General features: G+C 39.5%; 2 protein-coding genes across 8 annotated transcripts in view; one reads left to right on the forward strand and one right to left on the reverse strand.

Annotated features, from left to right (window-relative positions):
* Positions 1 to 2,132: 2,132 nt before the first annotated feature.
* Positions 2,133 to 27,736, reverse strand: part of LOC122996101 (disks large homolog 4-like) — a 69,067-nt gene continuing 43,463 nt past the window's right edge. For all 3 annotated transcript variants that reach the window (XM_044371649.1, XM_044371647.1, XM_044371648.1), the window contains 19 exons: positions 21,549 to 21,602; positions 20,323 to 20,373; positions 19,993 to 20,117; positions 16,851 to 17,020; positions 16,549 to 16,685; positions 14,963 to 15,107; positions 14,221 to 14,356; positions 13,835 to 13,991; positions 13,616 to 13,718; positions 12,419 to 12,533; positions 8,965 to 9,141; positions 8,654 to 8,696; positions 8,543 to 8,573; positions 7,332 to 7,379; positions 7,106 to 7,207; positions 6,750 to 6,922; positions 6,275 to 6,387; positions 6,091 to 6,182; positions 2,133 to 5,343 (listed from right to left, as the gene is read on the reverse strand). In XM_044371649.1, the coding sequence (XP_044227584.1) occupies positions 5,237 to 5,343; positions 6,091 to 6,182; positions 6,275 to 6,387; positions 6,750 to 6,922; positions 7,106 to 7,207; positions 7,332 to 7,379; positions 8,543 to 8,573; positions 8,654 to 8,696; positions 8,965 to 9,141; positions 12,419 to 12,533; positions 13,616 to 13,718; positions 13,835 to 13,991; positions 14,221 to 14,356; positions 14,963 to 15,107; positions 16,549 to 16,685; positions 16,851 to 17,020; positions 19,993 to 20,117; positions 20,323 to 20,373; positions 21,549 to 21,602 (2,079 nt within the window). In that variant the 3' untranslated portion in view covers positions 2,133 to 5,236. The remainder of the gene's footprint in view (positions 5,344 to 6,090; positions 6,183 to 6,274; positions 6,388 to 6,749; positions 6,923 to 7,105; positions 7,208 to 7,331; positions 7,380 to 8,542; positions 8,574 to 8,653; positions 8,697 to 8,964; positions 9,142 to 12,418; positions 12,534 to 13,615; positions 13,719 to 13,834; positions 13,992 to 14,220; positions 14,357 to 14,962; positions 15,108 to 16,548; positions 16,686 to 16,850; positions 17,021 to 19,992; positions 20,118 to 20,322; positions 20,374 to 21,548; positions 21,603 to 27,736) is intronic.
* zbtb20 (zinc finger and BTB domain containing 20) overlaps positions 10,279 to 27,736 on the forward strand; it is a 101,996-nt gene continuing 84,538 nt past the window's right edge. For 3 of the 5 annotated variants that reach the window (XM_044371651.1, XM_044371650.1, XM_044371653.1), the window contains exons 1-3: positions 10,279 to 10,493; positions 10,758 to 10,839; positions 11,006 to 11,114. The gene's annotated coding sequence lies outside the window, so the exon portion shown is untranslated. Of the gene's footprint in view, positions 10,507 to 10,757; positions 10,840 to 11,005; positions 11,115 to 13,861; positions 13,950 to 27,736 lie in introns of those variants that run through there. The other 2 variants (XR_006406930.1, XM_044371654.1) reach the window with 2 other exon arrangements.

The raw sequence follows: 27,736 nt of genomic DNA on the forward strand, positions 1-27,736 counted from the left end.
CTGTATATGGTGTGGGCACCTGTTCATGGCTGATAGGAGGATATCCGAAACATGTGGATGGGAGATAATCTGATGGCTGGAAGGCCTTAGGTACATACCAGTTTGCAGGGTTAAATCCTGTTTGCGACCTTTATTGGATGTCCTCCCCTCTCACTCTGTCTTATCCTTTCTATCACTTTCAACTGGTGCAATACAGCAAAGGAAAGGCTGTGGTCAACCAGGTGATTGATGTTTTGAATTTTAGGAGCCTGAACTGGATAAGTGGTTGAGAAAATGAAATCAATTAGATAAATATTTTACCTCAGTCAAGCAGATTTCTCATTTCTCTCCTTATATATTTTCAAGGGTGGGGAAATAATCTCACCCCACAATTTTCAAGTAATTTAAACCATAGAAATGTATGCAACATAGTCATTTGCTCAAAAGATGTAATAGTTTTGGTGTAAGCCAGTAAATTTTACAAGTAGTTTACGCAGTTGTCATTGACAGTGTCAGGAAATAAAGGAGTAAGAGGATGTGGGTCATCGAGTGGCCAATAAACTACTCAGAAGGCCAGTTGGAGACTCTTTGGGAACAGAGGATGAGGAGGAAAGCTCTGATCTCCAGATTCAAGGAGCTAAACTCTGGTAGGTGCTACATGATGCCTCTGGCTACAAATAATGTATGTGAGAAGTCTTTTATCCCCCCAGGGCTTTCTCAATTCTGTGAGACTCAATTTTGATCTTTTTTTAAGGTGCTTTTCTTTAATTTGGTGTATTATAATTGTATGTATTGTTATTATTCTATTCTATATGATGTATACAGTGAGTGAAATATTCAAACCCAAGACCACATGCTTTGTGTCTCATTTTATACACATTCATTCCAAATTCAGCCAGACGAATTTGGTGTGTTAGATAAAAATGGGATCTACACTCGAATTTTAAATTAAGTTCTGAGGGTTTGAAGAAACTCATGCTCACAGCAGGAGTTTGTAAAGACTGACCCACCTGATTTAACAGGTTAACAGCTTGTTGGATTTTCTCAGTGGCCTTTGTAATGTTAAAATAGAACTTTGAAGAAGAAATATGTAAATCTATGACTCTGTAAAATTGAAGTAATTTCAGAAACCTTTCAGAGTCCTTGGGCTACAGATGAAAGCCCATGTCGTAACATCGGTCTGGTTAAAACATAATATTGATATGAGAAAACCATAACCAAATAGCACCAGATAACATGACAAAATTAGATTTAGGTGTCAGGGAATTGGATGACAAATCACATTTTATGATTCAAGTTCTGTTAGTTGGATTAACCTTGTATTTACATTTGAATCAGGGATTGTGCCTTTAAAAGCTGCACAGATGATACAAATATGCTACAAGCTGCACACGGATATAAGATCATGGCAGTTGTAAACACAGTGTGAATGTCTACGTGTTCATAAACACACACTATAGCATAACATGTGATCGAAGGCAAGGATCCTCGTTGTGTGCTTTTTCTAAAGAGAAAATGGTTCCCCTGATGAGAAAGAGGGAGGTAGGGGGGAGCGGGCCGGCCAAAAAGGAGCCAGAGCAAGTAGATGTGCAAATGCAGCTGAGAGAGCTTGTATAAGCAGCTGAAAATGGAGAATGAGTGCCCTCCCCTGGCCGTACCGTTGCTCTCTTTGCAGTCGTCACCTGTGGAACTGCGAGGCATCAAATCATAAACACACACACACACACACACACACACACACACAAACGAAAACAAGGCTGCCGAGTCCATTTTCAGAAAGCATTTTTAAATTCATTTTATTATTTTATAGCTAATTTACAACAAGCGCTTCACTGAACTGGAACATTTTATTTTGCTTTGATATTGTCATTGTTAAATATATTTTTCTGCATCAGTTGACTTTGTTGTAACTTTGTAATCCGTCTTTTCTGTAAAAATTCATATATTTTATAAGGAATATCACACTATGATACGGATGGCTGAGAGAGATATTAAGAAATACATTGAACCCTCAAATAAAGAAATTGAAAACATATTATTCCATTCATGGATGTGTTGTCATGTGTTGTTGTTTCTGTGATTTCTCTCATTGTGTAAATGTAAATGGATGTGTGTGTGTGTGGTCGTGCTGATATCTTTTTTGTGTGTGTGTATGTGTGTGTGTGTGTGTGTGTGTGTGTGTGTGTTGCCCACCCGAAGTGTGCAGATGTTGTTACTTGTGTTGGAGCAGTTAAACTGGGCTGTGGCTCTGATGGATTCTGTACTTGCATCAATTCAGCAGTGTGCACGGCTAAATCTAAAGCCACGCAGCACTCCCAACATCTCTATCATATTTACAGCATTTCTGGCCAAGACCCAAAAACTCTCTCAATGTGAAACAAAAAGAAAATAATAATACAAAAATATACAGACTTGAGATGGAACCAGTGACAGTTCTAAATAAATAATAAATCAAACAGAAATTGATACTTGTCATTCACAAGCTTCAGCTGTTCCTCCTTGAGCTGAGAGAAGCAAGTGAGCAAAAAAGAATATGAATGGTCACTTCAATCAATACTTCCACCTTCACTCTTATAATTCAGAACAAATTATAAGTAAATACAAAACACATGCTCATAAAACCTTGGAGTCCTTTTTGCTTTCATCCGTCTTTTTCCTGCTGATACCTGTCGCATATATAATGCCGTCAGTGCAAACTTTATAAATACTGTTTTAATCTTAGACACACGTAAAACCATCTTCATTGCATAACATCATAGCAGTATTGCACTACATCTTCATGTGCGTGTCTCACTCTCTCTCTCTCTCTCTCTCTCTGGCACACACACATACGCTCATCACCTGTTTATGTATTATACATTATAACCACCAGTGGATGTTATAAAGGATAGATATTCTCATATAGTATCATTTATATTTCATACGTAATGCACGCTTTCTTGTCACACACACACACACACAAGCAGCAAACACACGTATGCACTCGCACACAGTCACGCAGACACACACGGCTGCATTGTACATGTGTTTCAATTCGTTTTTCAACGTATACAAGAACACGTCAAATGTGTCAGTTCAAAGCTCTACTGAGGTCTGCTTTATATCGACTTGAATGCTTCAGTTATTTCTGTCTGACAACAATAAAATGGGAAGGTGAGTAAATTCAACAACCAAACTGCAATATTACCCAAAGGAATCCATGGAATATTGTTTGGAGATGTTGATTTTTACAGACTTAGTCCCGTTAGAAATTGTCATAAAAAAGATATATATATATGTATATATATATATATATTTATATTTATATATATAGGCCATTTATTTGTTAAACATGACTTAGCTTTAAATTGTGTGGACACAAGAGGGAGAAAGAAGCAGAGAAAAAGTGGAAGAGAGAGAATAAAAGAAGACCTATTCCTCCCACACAGAGGAGTTTCCACACATGAATGTGCACAAAGGTGTGCACACATGGAGACGCACGCACACACACGCGAAACACACACAGACACACACACCCGCGCCATGGCTTTTTACTGCGGCCACTGGAAACAGTGTGTACGTCTGCGGCTGAGGGGTTTCTTTTGGAAGAGTGGTGGGTGAGTTTGGCTGTGGTGCGATGAAGCTAACAGCTCTGCTGTTTGTGCCTAGAGAGATAACATTCATCCTGGATTCTGACAAGCAGGCCAGAACAGCCAGTCCCCCCGTACTAGGAGTGTGCTAGGTTACAGCTGAGGTTACAACTCTACGTGTGTGTGTGTGTGTGTGTGTGTATGTGTGTGTGTTTCGGTGGATGGGTGTGAGAGTGTATGTTTGTGTGTGGGTGCGCGTGAGTGTGTGTGCATAAGAGAGCAGAGGCTAAACTGTATGTCAGAGCATCTACTGCGCTCAGGACTAGCCTCTCATGACCATATCTCATGACCGTACCTCTCTTCTCTTCTTCCTTCATGAGACATGCTTAAAAACTCCTCCACAATAAGGAGGTGGAGAAGGAGAACACACCCTACTTACTCGCCTTTCTTTTTATTATTATTTTTTCTTTTCTTTTTTTTAAGTCTGATTTTTCCATTGTTTTTGTCTCCTGTCTCCATTGTCTTTGAGGATGCATGCACAAATTCAGCATATGAGTTTTTCTTCATTATAATTATTTGAACTGCCTTTAAATAATGCCTCGCAATATTCGACATGGGTGATTGAGCAAATGTCAGTCTTGGTCGCTGAGGTGTCACTCAGAACCAAGAAGAGATTCACAAGAAAAGGGACTCTCTTTGCCGAGAAAAGACTCCTGGTCAATGGGGAATCTGGGCGCCCCGTTCTCGGTCTTCCCCCTTTTCTGTCCTGAAACAAGACAGAGCTGACAGGAGGAGGAGGAGGAGGAGAGAAAGCGTGGAGGTGATATAAAAAGAGGGGCCAACGTCTTTTTGGGCACCTCCATCTCAGACATAGGCGCGTGGAGGCGTTCAATGGGGGCGTGAGACTTGAGAGGGGCGGGGAGGGCGAGGCGGGCTTAAAACTACCTCAGGGTCCATCCCTGCTGGGTCACCCTCTACTCCCTTTTAAAGCCCTGCTCAGACCTAATGTCTTGTGTCCAGATATATCCAGACTGTCTAGATCCAGATGAGATGGACGGCAGTTCACACTTGGCATCAGAATGCATCTGGAATCTGTCTCACCTCTGATTGGATTTCACTTCACATATGCTTTTATCTGCTTGGAAACGGCATCTACATGGAGAAAACACACATTTACACTCTGCCATACGACAAGGGATGAAGATTGAGGTACCTCACCTCTTATACACACATTAAAATTTTGTCTAAGTTGTCTGGCATCACTACATAAACTGTGTTTAGGACATTTGGGTCCCCAGCTGTATGTGCAGCTGTATTTAGAGCCGTCCACCTGTGATCAAGATGTATTTTAATGCCAAGTGTGAACAGGGCCTCAGTACTCAGTCCTGCCTCATTAAAGTGGAATACTGATTAAGTCTTTTCTCTCAGTCTGTTTCAGTCTAATTACACATCACTGTGTTCATATCTGTCTCAGAGTCTCTTTTTTGGTATTGTTCTTTGCCTCGCTGTGTCACTTCCTGTGTTTGTCTTAGTATGCATTTGTCTCTCTGTGTCATTCTCTGTGATTGCCTAAGCACTGACTTTGCTGGAGGACGGACAGGCAGGCGAGGCTGGCTTGGCTGTGAGGGTGAAGGGTGGTGTTGGTCGGTGGCTGTGAGGGAGGGAGGGGTGGTTGAGCGGGTGCAGCATCACAGCCTCTCCCGAGTGGGGATCCAGATGTAAGGCCCTGATTGCTCCTCAATCACTGTCTTTACTTTGTGATAGACCTCTTCGAAGCTGTCCCCTTCCACGACAGCTGCAGTAGGACACAGGGTGTGCAAGGGAAGGAGAAAAAACAACGAGGAATAGTGGGAAAAAAAAGGAGGCACAGACATTGGCAAGCGAAGAGAGAGGAGAGGCGGTAGGTAGCAGGAAAACAACATATGGGGGAGAGGAGGGGAGAGAAAATGAGAGAGGATGGACGTTTATCAGATGTGTTTGCAATTGTGAGGAATAATCAATGTACATCATGGTTTGATTACATTGTGTACGTTGTCAATATTGTGTAAAATTACAGTGATGAACAACAGGCACATTTCTATTATGTATGTATTTCTACAAAGTCTCCCACATATTTATTCAGTGGCTGATAAAATGTAACATTAAGCATCTGTTCATGGTTTGTTATAAATTGCAGACAGCCGTGGATTTGGGAGGAAACATAACATTTATATTCTGTCAACTGCTGCGATTTGCCCTAAAAGTGTCTCTTAAATGTTAAAATGCCCAGAGTCCTCCCAGGAGGCATTCAGTTTCCCATTTGCTCGGCCACCAAAATGGAAATGTGAGGTTCATCTTTTGTGGCAGAGGCATGTTTTAATACTGGTGAACGCAAACACCTGCAGTGAATGGAAAATATGTACAACCCGAATCCACTCGTAAGTATAAATGGTGTGTAGATAGTGCAGTTTGTAACTCAGAAATCCTCATCTCTGTGTGTTAACTTGTGTGTACGTCATTTCTGTGCGTTCACGTCATATAGACACGTGCGCTCTGCTCTTACCTGAGAAACACTCTAGGAAGTCTTGTTCTAGTTTGAGGGCTCGATCCATTCCTTTCCTGGCCTGCTCTTCTGTCAGGCGAGTGTTGATCTCTCTGTTCACATCATGCACAAAATCATCTATTGTAGCACATATTTCTATGATGTACAGTGTATTAAATGCAAAAAGAACTTTGACAGTACATACAGGACATTCTCCAGTGACTTGGGCCGGACAAAGATGGCGATGGGATGAAGCTGAGCAGCTTGTAGTCTGCGCACCGCATTGGCTGACACATCCAGGATGCAGTGCTTCCCCTGCTACTTGTGCACACACACAGAGGGGGGAATAAACGATACGGATTAATAAACACAAACTGCTGTTTAAGTAACAACTTTTCAAATGGCTAGTTAATTAAATTAATTAAATATGAGGTTGCAGCTAATTGCCTGAACTGTTCTCTAATAGCGTATTGCTTTCATAAAAGAGCTAAAATTACTGAAATAAAAAGTCGACCACTTATAAGTTCATCATATTTAAATAATAGTCCTGCACTTGATCTTTTCTGTTAGTGAGTTAATTTTCACATTTTAAATGGATTTGGAAGTAATTACCCCATTTTAAAAAATTAGATCATTGCCATTAATTTTTTTTCCCCCTGACACAACATGTTGCTGCGCACCTGCTCAGCCACCTCACGGACACTCTGGACACTGGTGCCGTACAGGTGACTGTTGTACTGGCCCGCCTCGATGAACCGATGGCTCTGGATGTCCTTCTCCATCTGTTCCCTTGACGACACAAAGTGATAGTCCCGCCCATCCACCTCATATTCCCTCTTGGGCCGTGTGGTGTCTGTCAAGTGAAGAACAAAACAATAAAAGCAGCGTATACGCTCACACCACTTTAAATCTTAAAAATTAAAGCAATTATTTCACTGGGAGGGATGCATTATGCAGACATTACCCGAAAATGGCTGCAGGTGACATTAAATAAAAAACAGAGAACGGATCTGTGACTGACAGCATAATTACTTACGTGGGACACAAGATCCAAATTTATCAGGGAACTCAGACAACAGGTCATCATTTATCCTGTCCTTCACAGGACCCAGAATGATGATGGGCCTCGCATAATGAACTTAGCATGATGAGAGAGGGAGAGAAAAAGACGGCAGCGGCATTCAACAAAGGGAAATCAAAACAAAAAAGTTACTTTATAGCTTCAAATGATGGACTTCAATCATTCTTTTGAGTGACCTTACCTTCCACTTGGGTGACTGTCTCATAACTGTGTGAGGGTTTATCTCTCCCTGGTGACAGAACATCAAAGCATTCAAGCCAAATTTCTTTTTACCATTATTATCAAATGACATCCAGGTTTGTGTCTGCATGTGTGGGTGTGTCTGTATTTGTGTGTGCTGTCTGTGACGTAACTGTTTTGGAGGTGGGAAATATGGATGAAGTCTGCTTGTGTTTATATTTGGCATATTAATGTAATGTCTGTGTAATGTCTAAGAATAGGTGGTGAAGCATTTTGTTGGCAATGCCACAAAATTACGGCAAAGGCAGGGAAAGGACTGCTCTGTGTCTGCAGTTATTGGCAGTTGATGGATTTGCATGAGGAAGTACACCTTCAGTTGAGGTACTAAAGGACAAGAACACAATTTTTTAAGTCTGTCTTAAAACAACAGGCAGGTACAATGAAAACTGAAAGAGGTTTTCCTTGCTGTAATCATTTCTCCTGTTCATACTGGCTATTAAAAGATCCCCTTCAAATGCACTTTCAGTGTAAGTGATGGGGGCCAAGAGTGTCCACACAGTCATGTTGTGCAAAAATGCATTTAAAATCTAAAAAAGCTTTAAAAATATCTGAAGGTTATATGAAGCTTCAGCAGTCTGAGTTAGTCATATCAAGTGGATATCTGCTACATTTAGTTTTTTAGCATAAAATTCCCTCTTTGTGTTTCCTCGGACACTGTCTCCCTGTTGAACTGCGGTGGAAATATAGTGACAAAAAGAGGGACTCTGGCACTAAAATACTATAATATTGAAAGATATTTGATTTGACTAATTTGGATGGCTTGGAGGCTTCACATTAACTTTAGATAAACTTTTAAAAACATTTTTGCACAGAAGGAGGACTGTGGATTTTGGCCCCCATCACTTACACTGTAAGTGCATTATGAAGGGATCTTTTAATGGAGGAATGATTATTGTAAGAAAAATCTGTTTCAATGTTCATTTGGGCACCAGACTATTATTTTAAGGCACACTTGAAAAATTGTGACCCCTTCCTTTAATATTGCCATCAATACACAACACAGTATCTTACAGAGTGTGTCCAGTTGCTATTTACATGTCAAATCTTGTTGCTGCACCTGTCCATTACTACAGTATTAACTATAACATGCTAAAAAATCAGTAACTTGTGTAAATGTTGGCTTGTGGTGTTAATATACTATGCGCTAATTACCTTGAGTACTCAGGCTGTCCCGACCATGGTCCTGCAGCAGAGGTGAGAGTAAAGATTTACACACTGGGACACAGTTCGAGGGAAACAAACAGCTCTGATGAATGAACCTACCCTCTCTTTGGTGTTAACACGAGACCATTCTTTTCTTTCCACCCTGTAGCGATGAGGAAGAAAAAATAAAAACATTACATTTGGTTATGGAGAAATACTGTTTGCCTTGCATAATTCTGTCTAAGTTTAAAGGTTCAAATATATGAAAAATCAAGCTAAAAGGTAGTTAAATTGGCATCTGGCCTAATAACTCCTGTACGGGTATTTTCAGTCACACACAAAATTTCATCAAGATGTTAAATAATTCTTGAAATGCAATAAGAGATCACTAATTGCTCCCACATCCTCTCGCAGTGAGAAATGTGTCTTACCTGTGCTTGCTGGGGATGAAGCCGACCTCCTCGGCCTCGTTCTGGGGGCAGACCTTTCGGGCCTGCCACCACTCCTCGTCTCCGCAGTCCAACACATGCAGCACATCCCCGAACTTGAAGCCCAGCGCCTGACTGAGGAAGCCACAGTCTGCAGTCTTGTCATAGTCAAAAAGGGCCCTGAGTGATGAAAGTGATGAAAAATCAAACAGTCGCTTAAAAAAAAATTCTTCATAATTACAAAATATTTTCCAACACTGTTTGAAAACCTCAACTGTAGCCTATATATCATGACTGCTTTTTACAGTGCTTCAGTTTCAAGTTTAATATAGAGAGAAACATCCAAATGCAAGATGTTATTTTGTTAAGCCTGCATCAAATTAAAAATTCTGGATGTCCTCCAACTCACACAAACAGTTTTAAACTTGAATGCAAAATTCAAGATGTAACTACATTTCTGTGTACAGTAATAGAAATGCAATCAAACAAGAGGTTTTTGGCATTTCCAAATACAGTGCAGTGATCTAGATAACAATTTAGCTGGCAGTATGGATAGAAAATACCAGGAAGGTGTTAAGCTGTTCAGGACCATGAGAAACCCGCTGTTTAAAACATGTGGGGCAGGACTTGCAGCTACATTAGTGTTGCTGTTTGTGATAAAGGTTGAATTTATAAAATCTACAGATCAGGTGAGGACACTATCTACTTCTCTCTTTAAATTCAAAGCTGGACAAAGAAGTTAAATATATGAAAAATCTTAAGTTAATTATTTTTTTAGTATGCAGGTTATATTTATATATATATATAACAGACCAACATACCAGTCTATAATGATAATTACATAACACTAATATGAATGAATATATTATACTCATCCTTCTCTTGCTAACTTCACTCACCGACACTCGATAGACCTTGTCCATCATGCTAGCCCTGACAGCACCGGTAAGTAGACCAACATCTATGCAGCACTGCTTTACATGTCCTGACTTGTAGTGGTTCTCGCCCCTATCTGCCGGTCTGGAAAATGAAGCCGATGCGGAAGTGCCTTAAACCTGCATTCTCTCTAATGGCCAGCAGGTTGCGTCTCCACTGGCTGCAAAAGAAGTCCGATTGTATGGACTCTATATCTCACTTCATTTATTACCTCAGTAATCAATTTCCTAATGAGTTTATAGTCCCAATCGCTAATGTCAAGTCTTCTTAATGCATCATGATGTTCATTTTGTAAATTATGGCCCCATTTAAAGTAAAATAGACGATAAAGCAGCGTATGCTGTAGGGCGTGGCTACGTTGTGATTGACAAGTCGCTACCACGTCGACACCGTCGAATACGTAACGTAACCATGGTGTAACCATATTTTTACACAGTTTATGGGTGTTACCTTAGATTCACAGAGTATGGGCTAGCTGCCGCTATTTGACGGTGTGTTTAGTACATGAAAGTTACTTGTAACATTCTGGTCGCCTGTAAAAGTCTTGTTCAACTTTTGGTTGGAGTAAAAGACCCTCTAGAGAATCGGTTGTTCCGGTAAGTACATTTAGTTTAAATGGCCTGTTTTTCGCTAGCGGAAATTAGTATTAGCATTAGCATTATCACAGTTAACCATAGACTGTAAATGCACGGTGTTAATCAAGCTAGCAGCCGGCGCAAGGGTCAGCTCCACCCTCTCGTCCAAACATGGTCACTTTTGGCTCCAAAAATCAAAGATGGCGACAGCCAAATCGCTAAATCCGAGGCTTCAAAACATGGATGTATAAAGAGAATGACACAAATGTAATCCCATATGACCAGAGACATCCAGAAAAGACAGCATGACCCAGGACCAACCCGTCACTGCTGGCTATTGAGCCAAATCAAGGAAACTGCTGTAAAGGTAAGGCTCATACTCCCTTATACTCTGTGCAGTGTGATATGGTTTAATGATCTGATGTGTCCTCGTTGTGGTAGGCTTTTCTGTTTGAACTGGTTGCACAGAATATGATGCTTATTAGGAGCATTCTGCTTTAATCTCACTATGATATTCATTTCATAAATTTCAGTCAACACTGTCACATCGCCGTGCATTGTGGAGTTGGCTGGTTGGTGTGATTATTCTTCGACAGTAGATGTCATGAGTGGACTGGCCCTGTTGAGGGTGCTGAAGCAGTGGTGAGTTGCTTTCGTCATGTTGACGGTATTTACACTATTTAGCAGAAGTGAGATGTGCATGGGATGATCAACACTGCTCTCTATGCAGCAATTTGGCAGTTTGGAAAAAAAAAATGGTGTAACAGAAGTATAATTTGATATACTGTATTATGTTTATATGTAAGGCATAGAGCTCTTAAAACACAGCAGGTTTATGTGGTAAACGATTGCATTTGTCTTTACCATACACAGTGAACCTACATGGTTAAATCTGTAGTCTAAATCATAGTAAGCAACACAGCAAATCAATGGTGGTATTTACAGTACATCTAGAATGGGCAGTAAATATCTTGAATCTTCTAGATACATGTAAAGCCACATAAGTGGTACTGTGGTACATGTGTGTTTATTGGACTGTGTAACCTTACATAGGTTTACTGTATTATGTAAATTTATTATATAATATTTATTCCATTGCAGTTTGTACCTTTAATGTACACATTTGGTGTGAACGCCCCAGGGCACCACATTGTGTTAATTCAGGCCTGAATTGAGGCCTGCTGAAAGGCTTGTTGAAGTGACCGCTCTCTTTTTCAGCAGCCTGTGATTCACAATCTATTTTCTCCTCAGACATTTCAGAAAAACCGTCTATTAAACTTTTATACCATGAATTAAACCCACAAAGACATGAAACAGAACCTTATTATAAAAACATGAAAAGGCTAAATGCACAAAACTGGATGTTAAGAGGGAATAAACTGCTCAGCCCAAAAGAAATTTTGAACATACTGGACTGAGTTTGTAGTCGACTTCAGCCAGTACTATTTACAGTCACATACGGTACATTTTCCTCTTTCTTGTATGTAATGTATGTAGTATTTTGTGATTGCTTGTGTTGTAGTTTTGGTTTCCATCACACAGCTTTGAAGCCTCTAAGACACATTAGCATTGTCTGCAATGTAGTACTGCTCCAGTAATTCAAGGATAAACACAATTTCTTAAAAACTAGCCTAAGTTGAAATCAGCCTACCATGAGGCCTCTACTGGACCATTTACCATTGCTTTAACAATCTTGTAATCTTGCTACAAAAAGAAATACCTATAAATGATCATTTCCTCATTAAAAGCAGCATAAGATTAAACTAGCGCTTCATATTTTAAATACTTTGAAGTTGACAGTAAATGTAGAAATGTAATCACAACCACTTCTGCCCAACAGCTGTCGACCTCCACTATTATGGAAGCCAAAGGATGCATTACCCCGAAAGCCTTGTGCAATCTGTCATACTATACCAGTGGTGCTGTTTCTACTTTGAGTATCAGACCTGATGTAGAAGCCTCTCTTTGGGTTGCTCCTTAGCGTCGTAGTCCCAGAGCCCATGCTGCTGTTCATCAGCTGTTCCCTCAAGTCATGGATCTTAGCCTCAAAACGACTGTACTCTGAAACAGAGAAAAACAAACACAAAGATCTATTGACCGAGTCTCAGTCACGTCAAAAGTTTAATTTCATAAGTGATGATGAAGTTGCACTGATTCAACTTTTTCTCTCCTGATACCAAATGCCATACCTCAACTCAGCTATTCCAGGTACTAATCCCGTTCCAACTGTCTTTTTCCCTGATTTAAAATCTATATACTGCATGGAACTAAATTGAATAATTTTATGTTGTGTTTTATGAGGTGAGGGATTGCTGTGACACTAAAAAGGACTGAATAAATGTAACTCATAGTAGAATTCTGTTTGTTTTCAATAGTATTTAAATGACTAATTACTAACTACTAATTACTACTTTCATGTATCTTTGCCCATGGCCTAAATTTCCACCTCATTCTATTGAAATCAGTAGAGCTATTACTTTACTATTTACTAATTTACTAGTATTACTATTTATTTTGTGTATATATATATATATATATATATATATATATATATATATATATATATATATATATATATATATATATATATATATATATAGCCTAAGTTGAGATCATATATATATATATAGAATTTTATTATTACTATTTTGATAACTAATTAATTATCATTAAAAAAAACTAAAATTTTATGTTTTTCATGTTCTAAAATTTGAGAATTTTCTGCCTTTCATTCTTTTACGTTATAGTACATTTAACCATCTTTAGGTTTACACAGTTCTTTGGTATTTGATGAATAAATAATGAAAATAGTTGTTAGTTGCAGCCCTAGAAAACTGTTTTAAAGATATTCTGCCAACAACTAAACAAACACACAGACACTCCTTGGCAGAGGTAACAAACCAAAACCAGGCCTTTAACTCCACTGATGGCTCATTAAAAATTTTGGGACAAGGAGATTTTCTGCTTATTGATTTGATTGCGTCTTATTAGCAATTAAAAAATACCGTCACTATGTCATATCAGTATAATGATGGTTGCATTAAAAGTTAGAAATATTTCCTGCACTGGCACTGACTGTGTTAACAGTGACACACTCTTTGTTTGAAGGCTTGTTATACTGTATATGACAGTTGCTGCTTTACCGTCGGGTCTGTACTGAGCGATGATGGTCACTGTCTGGCCGGCGTTCTTCAGTGCTGCGGCTGCTTGTTCATGTGTGGCCATACGCAAGTCCACACCGTTCACCTGATGCACACACAACGTGACCATTAACAACAACAACTGAAAAATGATGGTGCCACTGTTGAAAGCCTGCGTGTGTGTATGTGTGTGACAACTTTATAAGGATAAATCGTCTTTACACTGAGGATCTGATCGCCCTTGTGCAGCTCTCCACTGAGGTCAGCTGGCCCTCCTGCCAGGATGAAGGAGATAAAGATTCCCTCTCCATCCTCTCCTCCAACAATATTGAATCCCAGACCTGTGGAGCCTCGGTGGATCAGAACTCTGCGAGGCTCCCTAGAAAAGAGACAGAGGAGGGAGGGAAATTACCGGTAATAACTATTATACCTACTGGGCAATAAACCTGATTCACATTCTGAATAATATGCACAATGCAAACTTAAATACAAGAAGGAATACTAACACTAATACTGCTAATCCTACTGCTACTGCTACTTTTACTGCTAACGCTAAAACTGCCAATAAATCAATATGCATGATGTATAGCTGAAGGATCATTTCTCACCTGGGGATGTCATCATCTCCCATCAGGCCGTGCAGAACGGGAGAAAACCGACTAGGTGAGGTGGGAGTGAGGGCTTGTGGGTAATCTGACCCGAGATAGTTGGGGTGGCTGAGTTCAGTATCCATATGGGAATATGCTGGGAAAATACACACAAAATCAAAAGAGATATAATACACCAGGCAGGTGTTATGCACAGCTATGTAATGTCTTACGGCAGCTCAAACTTTTGGCCTTTTGTTTTTCCACTGACTAAATGCACTTGTGGAATGTGATATTTTGTCTATGTTTCGTATGAAGTACTCTGTAATCATCCCCTGAAAGACTATTGCAAAAAGTGTGTTTCTATGATGTAATTCTTTCTTGTTACAAGGGCAGGCTTTCATCAAGTGACAGATTCAGGTCAAGGGAAATGTTCAGTTTTTGTGAAAAAGCAACAAACTTAAAATCCTTGAACCTGTACACCTCAGCGTTGAATTTTCACTGAACTCCTGCAGTCATCTCAGTGATTTAGAAAGAACAAGTTATTGCCTCTCTCCCTCTGTACTCTATTTTTGACACTACAATTCTAAATTTGAAGAAAGAGCTGCCATTTTTGTGGGTGTAAATTCTTGGAAATACATCAATACAAAAGTTGGACATTTTGTTACAAAGTTGTCTGGTCTGATTTTAACCCTAAACCCACTAAATGTGTCCTGACGCCTTGCCAAGTCAGAAAGTCAGACAAAGAGACAGAAGGACTTACTGCTGGTGAGGTCCGGAGGGTTGTAGGAGTTGGTCAGGAACAGGTTGTTGGGCTTGGCCACCCTGAGGTACACCACCTCGGCTGTGTTCTTCAGAGCCCCCACCGCATCCTCATGCATCACATCCTCCAGACACACGTTGTTCACCTGATTGTTCACAACAATACAATCAGGACTGTCAAACGCAAACTAGAGCAATACAAGACTGAAAGGGAGCTGCAATTATGGCTCTTAAGACCAGAGATGATATTGGATCTCCCACATGAAGGGTCTGATAGTAGCTAGGACGACTCATAATGCTTCTCAACATTTATGGTCAAGACAACACCAGCTGATCAAATTTAGATTTTAGCAGCAATCAGATCATCGCAGTTATGATGAAGTGACTGTGAGTGCAAGACGAACAATAAAAAGTACATTAGAGCTGCAACAATAAGTGGATTAATCGATTAGTTGAATGACAGAAAATGAATCAGCAACTTTTAGTAAGTGAATAATCATTTTAGTCATTTTTAAGCAAATATTCCAGAAATAAGCTGGTTTCAGCCTCTCAAATGTGATGATTTAATACTTTTCTTTGTCAGACATGACAGTAAACTGAATATCTGTACTTATCTCAGTCTTGGACTGTTGGTCGTACAAAATAAGACATTTAAAGACATTACCCTTGACTCTGGGAAATTATCACTATTTTGTGATATTTTATAGGCAAAACTACGTATTCATCAATTGAGAAAACAAAAAATAATCAGCAGATTAATTAATAATGAAAATAATTACCAAAGCACATTTTCAGTGCTAGAACATTTAGCTTCAAATAACTTGTTATATATCAATTTAAATATTACACATTATAAAATGAGCTGCTAAATATATTCATGCATTCATTTAATTAGATACTTAAACTACAGTATCACAGTCCAGATCAGCACTATTTATTACTTTAGGCAAAACAAAATATTTAGGTGGGTTTCCTGCAAAGATAGGCAGAAAATCTTTTATATACTGTTGAATATTTCCTCTCTTCTCTGAAGGGTCTCCCTGGTCCCTAAAGGTATTATGCAGATTCTCACCCTTAACTACAAAAGGCTATAAAAAAAGAGCATTATTACATATGACTTCATTAAGCCACCAATCGTAAATGTATTTCTGAACAGATTCATCATGAGCAGGAGCATGCTGCCATATCCCATTTAGAGGTAAAGCATTGCCTCAGACACCATTTAGTAGAAACCAAGCACCATTTTGAGGTTGCTGGTGTTGAGCTCGCCATCAGCCGCACCAGTCTCCGATGTCCAGCAGATGGCAGTAATGCCGCTCGAGACTCATTGTGGCAGCGCTACTCCTCAACATTTATCCCACCCTACACATCTATTAACATATTAATGAAAGTAATTTCAGACCATGAAAATCATAGCTGTAATTTATCTTGGCTCTTAATGCTCAAGTACACACGTATGCGATGTGTGAATGTGTGTTCAAGTGCTTAATAGGTGAGAGTCTGAGTCAGTGACATATGTATTTGTGTGGGCTCATATCTCTGCATGCTGTTATCATATATATATATATATATATATAAGTGACTGACCGCTAAGATCTTATCCCCAATCTGCAGACGCCCATCTTTATGAGCCGCTCCGCCTTCAATGATCTTGGTGACATAGATACTGTTATCTCCTGGTATGTGCTGGTTTCCCACCCCTCCAGCAATGCTGAAACCTAATCCTGAGAAAAGGGAGCGATGAGAGAGGCAGAGAGTGAGCAAAAGGAGGTACGGGTTAACACAGAGAAGATTTTCCAAATCCAGAGGGCACAGCTTAGCTGGGTAGAAAGCATCCTTAAGCCCACACAAAAGCATCTATGCTGTACACAGTCCACACTTCCACATACCTTTAGGCCCTTTGATGAGTTTGATTTCAGTGACTTTCTCTGCTGCTGGTTTCCTGCGGAGTACGTAGAGGCGGACGATAGCACCTGCCTCCTTAAGAGCCTCCACGGCTTGGCTGTGTGTCACCTCCCTCACATCAACATCATTCACAAATAGGATGCAGTCGTTCACACTAAAAAAATTGGAAGGAGAGAAAGAGAGAAGGGAGGGAGAGGGAAAATACAGCATGAGTTTTTGTTTTGGTGAAGAAATTGGACGTAATACACCACCAGAGGAGGTCAGAAGAAGTCCATCTCAAACGATAGCTGTATTGGTGATCCGGTTTCACCACAGACATCTGCCCTTTTTTCCCCCCCAGTTCTCAGTATCCAATGTTAAAGAGGGTAGAAATGGATCTAGCACAAGGGATAGCTGAAGTATAGCTCTATTTGTGTTAACTGCTCTTGAAAATGATGAGCTGATATGTGAAGTGAAAGTGTCAGCCTGTGTGCGGAAGAAAAGCAGATTTTCAAGCAGGCAGATTTGGATGAAATAGCTATTTTAAGAAGTACACATTCTTTCCTCCAAGGGCCTAAAAACTCTACTTATCACTATTCCATTCATGTGCTTAAAATTGATTTTACGGCCATGTAAATTATAGTGTGTAAAATTTTGTAAGACGGAAATAATTCTTGAGGGCTGCAAGAGGTTTAACCACTGAGATACATCACTAAACGCAGGGAACAAATGGTTGCTGACATCTTCAAGTCTGAGCTGCACATTGTTTGTGAGGCAATGTTAAATATATATTTTGAAGAGCACGTTTTTATCGTAACAGTAACACATTTTTTGATGCTTGCACTTCTAGCAACTCATAGAGCATCCCTTTATGTTCTCTGTAGCTCTGTGCTCATAGGGGTGTATACAACATTTATTAAGATTGTATAAGTGTACAGTATGTGCTGTATAAAATGTTTCAAATTAGCACTATAAATCAAGCTTTAATAAGCCTCACGGGGATCTTTATTCAGATTTTCAGGGATTTTTCAAATAAATCTTAGAGGGCCGTTGAGTGATTCAGTGTGGAAGAATTACCCTAAAAGAAAGAAGGATTGAGGATTTTTGTGTTTGAGTCATTAAATAGAGATTGCAAACCATCTGAAACTATCATGTATAACATGAGTTTCAAAACCCCCCAAAATTTAAGGTTTGTAAGGAATTCCTTTTTTTTTTTTTTATTTTTTTTTAGATAGGCATAGTAATCGTTCGTAGTGTTTTAAGTTATTTGTGATATGTTGCCTGGAGCAGCCAGTGAAAACCAAGAAAAAAAAAACCTGCATTCAAGCAAATATAAGCTTTCTCTTCAGGCCTGCTTTAAACTCTGAAGTCATTCCAGATGGACATTTGTGGGTCAACTACAAAGAGGCGGACGAGGAGGATGCCTCCATACATGTCTTGTTTATTGCAGTGTAATCAGGAAAACGGCTCATAAAGTGCAGTTTTTTTTTTACACAGAAAGGCAAACTCTTTCTGCACTACAGCCTTTTACAAGAGTGGGAAAACAAATGTGACATTTGTGTGGCTCCTTCAGGATTTGATCCTCCTGGGCTTTAATTGCAGGTGTCTCTCGCCGTAGTTTCTTTGATAAGAACACACTATTTCCATCTAAAATATGTTGCTGCTGCTAGCTTCTACACGTTTTCTCCTTTAAAAGAATATACTTACTGTGTGAGTCTGGACTTTCATGGCGCTTACTCAAACAAAAAAACAAACAATCTGACAAACAAAACTAGTTAGCCTTATCTTATCATTCCACATGTTTAAATGGGACTTCTTTTAACATTTACAGCATATATACCTCCCAAAAAATAAATTCAGAATCAAAAAGAAGCAACATTACAGTTTTAGAGAAAATACAAACAATAAAAGCAAATACCATTGTGGAAAGACTGTTTGAGGCGTTCAGGTCTTGAATTAAACAGGCAGGTCTATCTGAGGCGATGGTGCTGAGTGGATTGGACAGTCAGGAGGCTGTAGTACTGTGGTACAATACTTTGCACTTAAAATGAAGAGGTGAGGCTCTTCTTGGGCTGTTTCTCTTCTTTTAGTGTTTGCTGATAGAAAACTGACTGACTGTGTAAGTGAATTGAAAAGAAATTGTGTTCGAAGGTGTGGAGAGAAGACGGGGCGAATAGTAGAGCCGTGGTTCCCAATGTTTCACTGCATTAAAAAAATCGCCAACATTTGCATTAACTACTTTAAAGTTTATGTTTTCAAACATATCAAAACAGAATAAATAAGCAATAAATATAAAAATCACCATATTTAAGTGATATGCAGGCAGTCGCAGCTGACATGACAACTCACTATTGCCCATTGTCATAGTAACACAACGCGCTTTCCGGCCCAGGAGTTTTGCAGGAGCTCAGCAGTCAGAAAAAAAGTGAGCGTCAGAGCAGTGATGGAAAGATTTGACAGAAAAGCTCAAAGAAGTTGAAATATCTCAGCTCACAACACAGAGACGACTGAATTTGAGCTGACCGACAAAACTATTTTAGCTGCTTGTGTTCCCAAATTCATATTTGTGTACGTGGCTCTCTCACTACTGGTAAATATGAATACAAGACAAGAGACGTCCTGTCAGTGGAGTCAGACCCGCAGGTTGTTGTCTCTCTCCACATCAACAGCAGCTCACATGTCTCATTAACATTAACATGACCAGAACCTGGTTTTTCCTTGTACATTTTAAATATAAGCTCATTTTAATTGAGGAAACTGAAAGAAATACATTTAACATATTTAACTATATTCATTGTTTATTTTAAGTGAAATTATTTATCTGTAAATCTGCACAGCACCTGTTGGCTTTTATTCTGAGTGATTGAGAATGAGTCAGTATTATTTAACTTAATATTGATATAAGATAGCCCAATATAACATAATATAATAGAATAGGTTAATAGTTATATTGGGGGTTGGGTGGCTCAGGGTGTCAAGACAAAAAAATTTCTTTCAATATGTGACGTGGTCTAAAAAAGTTTCTGTAACTCGAGTCGGCCACCCCGGTGTATACATGAGATTTTGATTGTTGGATTTGATATTTCTGATATGTGGGAACATTAATGGCTGGCTTTGTGCTTACTGTAGCTGTGTATGTAGCTTTACCTCAGTCGTCCATCCTGAGCCGCAGCTCCTCCGGGTATGATTTTGGTGATGAAGATGCTGGGGTCGTCGCCCACATGGGGATTGTCTGTTCCCCCTGCTATGCTGAAGCCCAGGCCTGAGTTACCCTGCAGTAGCAAATACAATCAAAAACACACAGCAAATAATTCATCACATCAGGGGCATTTGAGTGTGGCTTTAGGGAGTGGAAACTGTAATGATCATGCATCAAACATGTCTTCATGTCTGGCTTAATAATCAATATGGTAGAACTACAAAAAAAAGTATACATACAGTGTGAATATGTTTAAAAGATCAGATTGTTAGACTCACTCTCTCCAGTGTGATCTCCTCATACTCGATTTCCCCTTCTGTCCCATTCACCTGTCAGAATTAGATGTTTGTTAATTGACTGTCATGCAGAGAGAATGACATTTTAGTGGATTTCTAGTAGAGTTGAAACAATTAATCTATTAATTGATCAGTCGGGAAAAATTAATAGGCAGCTATTCTGATAATCAAATAATCGTTTCCAGAAAAAAATGCCAAAATTCCACTGTAAATTGTGACTACTTGCTGTTTTTGTTTGTCACATATGAAAATAAACTGATTTTTGGAGGGTTTTGTACTTTTAGTTGAATAAAATGATGAATATGTTAACCTTTTGGGAAATTGTGATGGCATTTTTCACTTTCTTCAGACATTTTATAGACTAAACAATTAGTCAATTAATCGAGATAATAAACAGAAGATTAATCAGTAACGATAAGAAAAAATTGTTAGTCGCAGCCTTAATTTCTAGTATAATTAGAGAACTCTAACTTGTCAGCTAACATTTGTTTTGCCCTCTACACTTGATCATGAAAATACTGCTGTTTAGCAACTGAAGTCTTGGATTGGGGACCTCCCATAGGCCCCTGAATCATCACCAAAATCAAATGCATCCTTTAACCAATAGTTCTGCCCACTTATCAGTTCACTCCTTTTTTAGGTACTGTATGTTTGGACCAGTGTGATGCCTGGTTGATAATAGCAACACCACTCTTTTAGTCTAATTCGCCTTCTGGCTGAACATCTTAGCTACACATCAGTTTTACCTCTGCAATTAAGCAAGCCCCTGAGGAAGAGGGAATATAAGGATCTTCAAACTTTGCTGTTTTGGTGTCTGACCTAGAAAACAACTTTTCTTAGTGCTGTAGTGGTGCAAAAATAGTGGTCCGTGATGGGAGGTTTTTCTCTGGGAAGCCTCATTCTCTAATCCCTCACAGCTCATAATAATATGTTTGAGGTGTTTCACTGCTTTTATTTTAGAAACTACATCATTAAAAACAACTTTAAATCAAATTAAGTAATGTTTCTGTTCTGAAACCCAATTTTAATTAAAAAGAAATAAAAATTCATTACTGTTATCATTCAGATTAGAACAATGAGCAAAGACCTACCTGTGAAAGGAATGGAATTACTGATAATACAGACTGAATATGAAGGCAGTCAAGTCAGTCATGTGGTTTAACGTAACATAATAATACAATAAAGGGGAGATTAAACATAATCCTTACATATGGGGAGCCATCGAGTGTGTCAGTGTTCACCACCACTGGAGGAGTATTTCCCTGGAGGCGGAGAGAGAAGATATATTATTAAGAAATAATGGCAGAACCTCAAAGATGAGGCAGCTCCTGCATGAGTTCTCAGTATATCCCTGAAACCTACAGTCACAGCCAAGACTGATGGCCATTTTGGCTCTTTGCAGTGACAACACTGTTCTCACTCTGCTATGGTTGTCGCTCTACTAAAAGAAAGAGAGCACTACTCAAGGGCCATTTGTTATTATCATCCATGATGGACTCAGAAATAATTCATGCTAGCCCCCCTCCCTGGTTTTCCTAACTCTTGGTCTTTGGCTTATCTTGATATAGCTAGTGGTTAAATTACAGTATAGCTTGTATTACTGATGCTGGAAGTCGCTATCTAGTGAATACTGTGGACATGGACGTCCGCCTTCCGCCCACCAGCCGTTTCAAAACAAACCTCTCAGTGAATCATGTGCAGCCACACTGACAGCACATGGTGGCAATCTCCCAGCACACAATGAAAAAAAAAAACAGTCATTCGGTAACAAGGTAGTGACAGACAGCACAGTTAGTCTGAATATCATCAAGCAGTATAATGTCAGCTCACTTGATAGTCAGTTATTCTTTTCCAAATTTAGTCCAGAACCATATTCCAACCATTATGGTTTAAAGCCAGACTGAATCTCAAACATTTCAGCAAGTCATTCATCCGGGACAAAGTGATGTGTTGAATAAAAGAGGTAAAAGAAAAGACAGCAAGTCAATGAGAGGACAGGATTTTTGGCATTGATACGGTTTAGGTTTACCTGCCGGGACTTCTCTCTGTCAGCTCATCTGAAGTGTGACCGTTAACCTCTACACATTCTTTCTTATTCCTCTCCTTTTAATCCACTTTCTTTCATAACTTTTTTCCTAACACACTTTAATGCTTCTTTCCAGGATGTACTCTCATCATCAAGGTATGAGATGCGCACCATGATGTACAGTACTCTTTGGTCGGACTCCTCCATCTGAACTCGTGTATTTATTTCTTTCGTTGCTCTGTACCACGCTGATTAGCATGGGGAAGACGCCGCGCATCTAAAGTGCTTACAGAACAGCAGCCGCAGCATAAATCAGCATGCTGACCTTCACAGACCTGACAGCTCTTAGACCCACACAAACAACAACTACACAAGACTGAATACATTTTCTCAGCTTTTAAGAAAAACAATTTACCCAGTGATCTTTATGTGATGCAACGGGAAGTAATTTTCTTTTTTTTCTTCTTTTTTTTTATGCTCTCAGAGATTTAAGTTGTCATGGGAACCCAAAGAAGAAACACTTGGTGTTTTATAGATTATTACAGTGATTAATATCTTCTTTTTTCTAAAACTGAAGTTATATACTGTATATATCCAACACTAAGGTCAAGTTTGAGTCATATAATGATGTATTAAAAGCACATTTAGGTGCCAATATTATGAGTCAGTTTATCAATTCTTTGACAGATTATTAATCAATTAGTATTATTTATTTTAAGTCATTTATCAAGTAAAATTGGCAAACAATTACAGCTTCTGCTCACAGCCTCCCATATCCTAAAACCTACTCATAATTCTCTATTTTCTATCATTGTAAATTACATGTCAGTATGGCTGTTTAACCTAAATGAGGCGAAGGAAAAATACTTTGCTTTTGCAAAACAGCTCTCCATGATCCCATTTTTATTCTGAAATATGAATATTGAATACTAATCTTATTACAGTCTGAATAACAAACAAAACATATGAATATCATAGCAGCTTTCTGTTGGTACTTTTCAACAGGCCTTTTTCATAGCAGACATTGTGACATGTCATTGCAGGAAAGGCACAGGTGTAAGTAATGACATTAACGACGGCTCTGTTTCAATCAGTGTCCCACTGAGCCAGCATGCACAATAACAAGGCTCTAGACCCACAATTATGTTGTAATTAAGGTTATTAATTACACCTGTGCTTTCCCAGCTATAGCATGTCATAAAAATGCTCTAAAAAAAGCCTGTTCATTACAATCCTTTTGCTCCCTTTTTCATTATTAGTCACATTGAATCTCACTACTTGTATCTATTCTTCCACATAAGGTAAAGACATAAAACTCCCTCAGCCCTCCACAAAATGCCAGAGCTCAGCTTTAACTGCACACCGTTCGATTATAACAGCGCCTGTGCAGAGTTTCACCACGTAGCTGTGTCCAACGGGCCGTGCTGCTGAACATTACGTCAAATTCATCCTTATCTACAGACAGAAATAATGAGTATAGCCAGCAGAAATCTAAGCTCAAAGCAGGCAGTTTCCCTGCAGGGATTTTGACAGAGCCCTCTCTGCCTCTCTCTCTGCTCTGTCAAGTCGTTGGACGTCGCGGTTGTTAGGATTTACGGTGTTTGGCCGCCATTGCCCACCTATATTTGAGCACCACCTATTCAGCTAACCTGTCCTCTGCCATGTCGCTACAGGCAGCAGAACAAATTCCATCCGCGCCGAGACTTTAGGATTTATATGCAGGAAGCTAAGTGCCAGAATATGCATATTCAAAGACAAATAAAACAGCAATTTAAAAAAAGAATTGTGATGATATTTCTATTTGCACTAATTTTCAGATTTCACATTATTTTGTGTGATTTAATCATAATCTAGTAAGTAAGTATCAGTATTTTAGCATACACTGTACAGAGGAAAGAGCAGCAAAAGAGTGAAGCTGCATGTTTAAATCAATTCCTTTTTTCCATTCAGAGCTAAATAATATTGTTAGTATTGGCAATTTGGAACTGGAAAACATAAGGTACAGGATCTGTTAAGGCTTTGGCTGCATACTGTACTGCTCCCTTGTGAATTTGTGAATCACAAGACTTTCAAATAATTTGAACAATCTCCATCAATGCATGTGTGACTGTCTGTCTGACGCTCATAACACATTCTGTGCCGTGTTCACGCCACTAGCTGCTTCCAGTATGATGGACATTTTTAGTCAAAGGAGGTAAAATAACAATATAATTAGATATGTCAATCACCTCTTTAGTTAAGCCTGATGATAATTAAAACTGCTGTCTTAGTGTGCAAAGAATAATTCAATACCATCAGAGGGGATGATGTCATGTGTGAGCTGGCGTTGGATAGAAACCAAAGGTTGCATTAGAGAGGCTTTAACGCTGCATGTCCTGCACACCTTGCAGCCTTTAATACGTGAAAGCCATCCAGTCAACAAGCAAGATAATGACCTCTATTGAAATACGCAATGTCATAGGAATTGGTGTGTGTCTAATGATTTTTTTTTTTTTTACTGCAATAATTAAAAATACAAGCATTACGGGTAATGCACAATTTTAGTGTGTATCTAAACTGCTGCTCTTCCTCTTAAGGGAGCAAGAAAGAGTTACAGACAGATAACAGTACCAAAAACTCCAGACTGACCCTTACTTTAGGGCTCTTAAATGAATGGAAGTATGAAGACGAGTGTGTGAAGTGTTTTGTAACGTGAAGCTGTCATTTTTGTGACACTGCTAAAGCTACATCTTTATTTTTGTGCGGTTTTTAGTCGTTTGCTGAGTGCAGGATGTAACAGAGGTTAATTCGGACGTCACATTATGCACATTGGCTCACTTACTGGCTCCTTATTAAGTCCCAGGAGTATGTGTGGAGTGCAGGAAAAAGGTGGTAGCATGTGTCTATGTGCGTGGGTTGTTAAGGTGTGGAGTTGTGGGCCGCCTTCACTTCCATGTTACAATATAAAACGAAAGAAAGAAACTGCACCTTTGCACCATTAGAGTCACACTCACAAACATGCCTCCCCTCCCCACCCTCCCACCCCACCCCCACACCTACCTGCCCGCCCCCACTATGATTAAAATATCTATCATGAGCTGTAGGTTCAGCCACAGCCTTGACCTGAGCTCAGTATCTGAGAAAATACTACAAAACAAAGCCTTACTACCATGAGCAAAACCACAAACACCCCGTCAGTGCTACTAGGCACTAGAGTATTTTCATACTTCTCCAAATATAGAGGTACAATCATAGCAAAAAGCAAACATGTTTAAAACATGCCTACCAGCATATGATGTCGAAGTTTCTTGGCTTTCCGTACATTGTTGAGGAACCGGCAGCCCATCTTTTTGGCGTACCACACGGTCATGAACATTATGCTTCAGTGCAGAAATCTAAATGGTGGTTGAAACTGGGGAGCAAACCCCAAAAAATGACATACACACCCACTGGGCGTGTGGCCGGAAGAGTTAAAGTACACTGTAGAAGTGTCTGCCTTCAAAAATCCCACATAAGCATTATTGCAAGGTGATCCATCAGGTCCAAGTCCTGCCATAACAGTTGATCAGAAAGCACAGAGCATCCAAATTGCCTCAATTTAAGCTTTGCTTTCCACTCATTCTAAATAAAACATAACACCAAAGACAACATGCTTTGGACAGAGGATACACATCAATGCAGTTTTAAATCCAGAATTGCAGAAGCAGCATGGCCCAATTAGTGTCTTCCTCTTTCTTGCTGAGTCGGTGCTGGAGACTTCATTTGAGGAAGCCCCGTTACGTCCCCCAAACCAAGACTTAAGCTCTAAAAATTACTCATCACCAATAAGGCTCGTCATTATCTGAGACCTACGTAGTCGTCCTGTCTTCAGAAACCACCCGTCAAGAATAAAAATGAGCATTTACAAACAAATCCTTCCATTCCTCGTCATCTGTGCCAGTGGACTGCGATAGCGGTGCCTCCCTGCTACTGGTCTGTGCTCAAGTGAGAATGCAGTTCATATTTTCTGCTGCTACTGTACTGTACCCCCTCCCTTCCCCACTGCTGAGGGAATAAGGAGCGAGCAGGGAAGTTTGATGGCAATTACTTAGCTGTCTCTCTGTATAATGTCGATGCTGGTGATGTGAGAGGGGGAGGAATTATACTGTGGCTGAACTCAGAGGGACAAGCAGCTCAAACTGGACTAACTTGTCCCAGGGAAGCACTTGAAACTGAGAGGGGGGCTGCAGGCCTGTAAGCCCCACTTCTACAATGAGTCAGTCAGAATAGTGAAACCTCACTAGTGTTTTTCTTATTCTTTCTCCAAAATCTCAGCTTTCATAGATAATCAAAAGAGTTGCAAATTCATCTCATCAATTCATGATACGATTCATGTCCAGTAAGGATGTGAAATCTTTAAACACAGAAAACCATACAATTCTTCCTTATTCCATCAATTTGAGCCATTATGAAGCATTATTAAGACTGTCATTACAGTCCTGCTCAAGCCTTATAGCATTACTGCTGGCATTAAATTCAGCACCGTGGACATAACTAGAAAGAAACACTAGAAAGACGTTGATGAAAAGGTTGTGATTTAATGATGCTTGCCATTTATTTTTCTTTTCCTCAAATAAATTGTTAAATGGTAAAAAAGAGTAAAATTCTCTTTTAAATCAACAGCTTCTCACAGCTCACTTGAGCTCTCTCTTTCTGAAAGACAGATGGATCGACAGGCGTGTAATATATACAGTACACACACGCACGCACACACACTGAACAGACTTATGTAAGGACATGCTGAAGGACAAGCTGTCAGCTGACGTTCTCATTTTGTTGAATAAAATTCCTCCGTCTACCTATCTAATTTTCTCACCCTTCCAATTGCAAGGCCCTCTCTATCTGTCTTACTCCGCCATTCAGCATGAACAGCTCTCTCCTCCTCTTTTTGCATGCATATTTCCTCTCTCTCTCTCTCTCTCTCTCCCTCTCTCTCCCTCTCTCTCTCTCTCTCTCTCTCTCTCTCCCTCTCTCCCTCTCTCTCTCTCTCTCTCTCTCTCTCCACTCTCCTTCCCAAAGGACCTGAGCTGCTGCTGCACAGTAATTACACCGAAGCTGCAGGGACATATTTAAACATTTATTAAAGAAAAGTAAGGAGGACGGAGAAAATGAAGATAGAAACCAGATACCGACCAGACAAGAGTGCAGAGCAGAAAGGGGAGGGTATAATAGAGAGCTCTTGGGGAAACACTACAGAAAACAGTAATTAAATCCTTACTTTTAAAACGATTGCCTTTTTTTTTTTTTCCAAGTGTCAAACTCATCTTCGAGGGGTTGACTGTTTAGTCTGAGGAGGATTTGTGTGAAAAGTATGTATAGGAATATTTCTCTGCTTAGAAAGGAGGGAGAAAG

This window comes from Thunnus albacares, chromosome 13, assembly GCF_914725855.1.
Source record: "Thunnus albacares chromosome 13, fThuAlb1.1, whole genome shotgun sequence".
Classification (NCBI taxonomy): domain Eukaryota; kingdom Metazoa; phylum Chordata; class Actinopteri; order Scombriformes; family Scombridae; genus Thunnus; species Thunnus albacares.